The 1,659-nt window shown below is 55.7% G+C and overlaps 1 protein-coding gene across 1 annotated transcript; it reads left to right on the forward strand.

The window, feature by feature from the left end:
• Positions 1 to 32: 32 nt before the first annotated feature.
• On the forward strand, positions 33 to 1,648 carry LOC121918648 (the record flags this gene model as incomplete). Its single annotated transcript, XM_042444663.1, has 1 exon — positions 33 to 1,648. A coding segment is annotated over exon 1 (1,056 nt), but the record flags the coding sequence as incomplete, so codon positions are not given.
• Positions 1,649 to 1,659: the final 11 nt, after the last annotated feature.

The raw sequence follows: 1,659 nt of genomic DNA on the forward strand, positions 1-1,659 counted from the left end.
TCACCGCCAAGGCACACATAAACCGTCAAGGCGGCACAAGATCACGGGCTCTCATGACGGAAGCCCAATCTCTGCTTTCGTGGGCAGAGGCCAACCTGTTGTCCCTAGAGGCCGAACACCTGCAGGGCCAGCTCAACACCACAGCAGATTGGCTGAGCCGAACCGACATAGACCAGGGAGAGTGGAGCCTTCACCCGGAGGTCTTCCAGTCCATAATAGAGACGATGGGCCACCCGATCCTGGACCTGTTCGCGTCCCCTGCCAACGCCAAGACTCCCAGGTTCTTCTCAAGGTTCAAGACCCAGGGGGCAGAAAACTTCGACGCCCTAAACTGCCGCTGGCCAGAGGGCCTCCTATACGCCTTCCCTCCAGTTCCGCTACTGTCTCGCCTCCTGTCCAAGATTCGAACGTCGGAATCGGAGGTCATCCTCATAGCGCCAGCCTGGCCGAGGCGTCCCTGGTTCTCGGAGATTCTCAGCCAGGCAATACAGAGTCTTCTTCTCCCAGCCAGACCAGACCTACTGACCCAGGGTCAGGTACATCACCCAGATCCCACCTGGCTTCAGCTTCACGCGTGGAAATTGAGAGGGACATGCTAACCAGCTACGGCTACTCCTCTGAGGTGATCGAGTCCATCCTGGCATCGAGGCGCCCATCCACCATGAAGATCTATGAGTACACCTTCAGGGCGTTTAGGAGATGGTGTAAGAGGAAAAAGAAGGACTTCATTCAAGTCTCTGTTGCTACGATACTCCAATTTCTTCAAGACGGCTTCGGTCAGGGCCTCCGACCTAACACAATAAAGAGACAGGTGGCAGCAATCACTTCGATACTGCCCCACGAACAGGCCGCTACGATATCACACCATCCTCACATTAGGAGGTTACTCAAGGGAGTTTCCAACAGGGCGCCCCCGACAAGACACCGATTCCCGTCTTGGGACCTACACAAGATTCTCCTAGCCCTGACGGTACAGCCATTCGAGCCGCTGAGGGAGGCGTCTCTCAAGTTCCTCACCCTAAAGACGCTCATCCTCACAGCGCTCACATCGGCCCGCAGAGTATCAGAGATCGGGGCGCTGTCGGTGAGAAAGGAGCTCTGCATCATTAGACCTGATTCCGTTGTATTGAGGCCTGACCCGACCTTCATCCCCAAGGTTAATTCGATTTTCCACTCATCCCAGGACATCGTCTTGCCTACCTTCTGCCCTCGACCAACCGGTGAGTTAGACAGGGCCTGGCATACCTTGGACGTGCGCAGAGCCATAAAAATATACCTCAAGAGGACTGCGACCTTCAGGAAGTCGGAATCACTTTTTGTCTCCTTCCAACCGCGATCCAAGGGCAAAAAGGTATCATCGTCGACGCTATCAAGATGGATCAAGCTTTGCATCCTCGAATGCTACAAGGTCATGAACCTACCCCCGCCAGACGGCATCTTGGCACATTCCACCAGAAGTTCATCCACCTCGGCTGCTTTCTCCACTAACGCGCCCCTGTCAGAGATCTGTCGAGCTGCCACCTGGAAAACTCCCTCCACGTTTGCCAGACACTACAAGCTCGACATATTCCAGTCAGCCGAGGCGGCCTTTGGCCGCAGGGTCCTTCAACAGGTAGTGCCCGACTCCACCAAGGCATCAGCAGGCCCCTCCCTGGTTGG

Source organism: Sceloporus undulatus, unplaced genomic scaffold (genome assembly GCF_019175285.1).
Source record: "Sceloporus undulatus isolate JIND9_A2432 ecotype Alabama unplaced genomic scaffold, SceUnd_v1.1 scaffold_21318, whole genome shotgun sequence".
In the NCBI taxonomy this organism is placed as follows: domain Eukaryota; kingdom Metazoa; phylum Chordata; class Lepidosauria; order Squamata; family Phrynosomatidae; genus Sceloporus; species Sceloporus undulatus.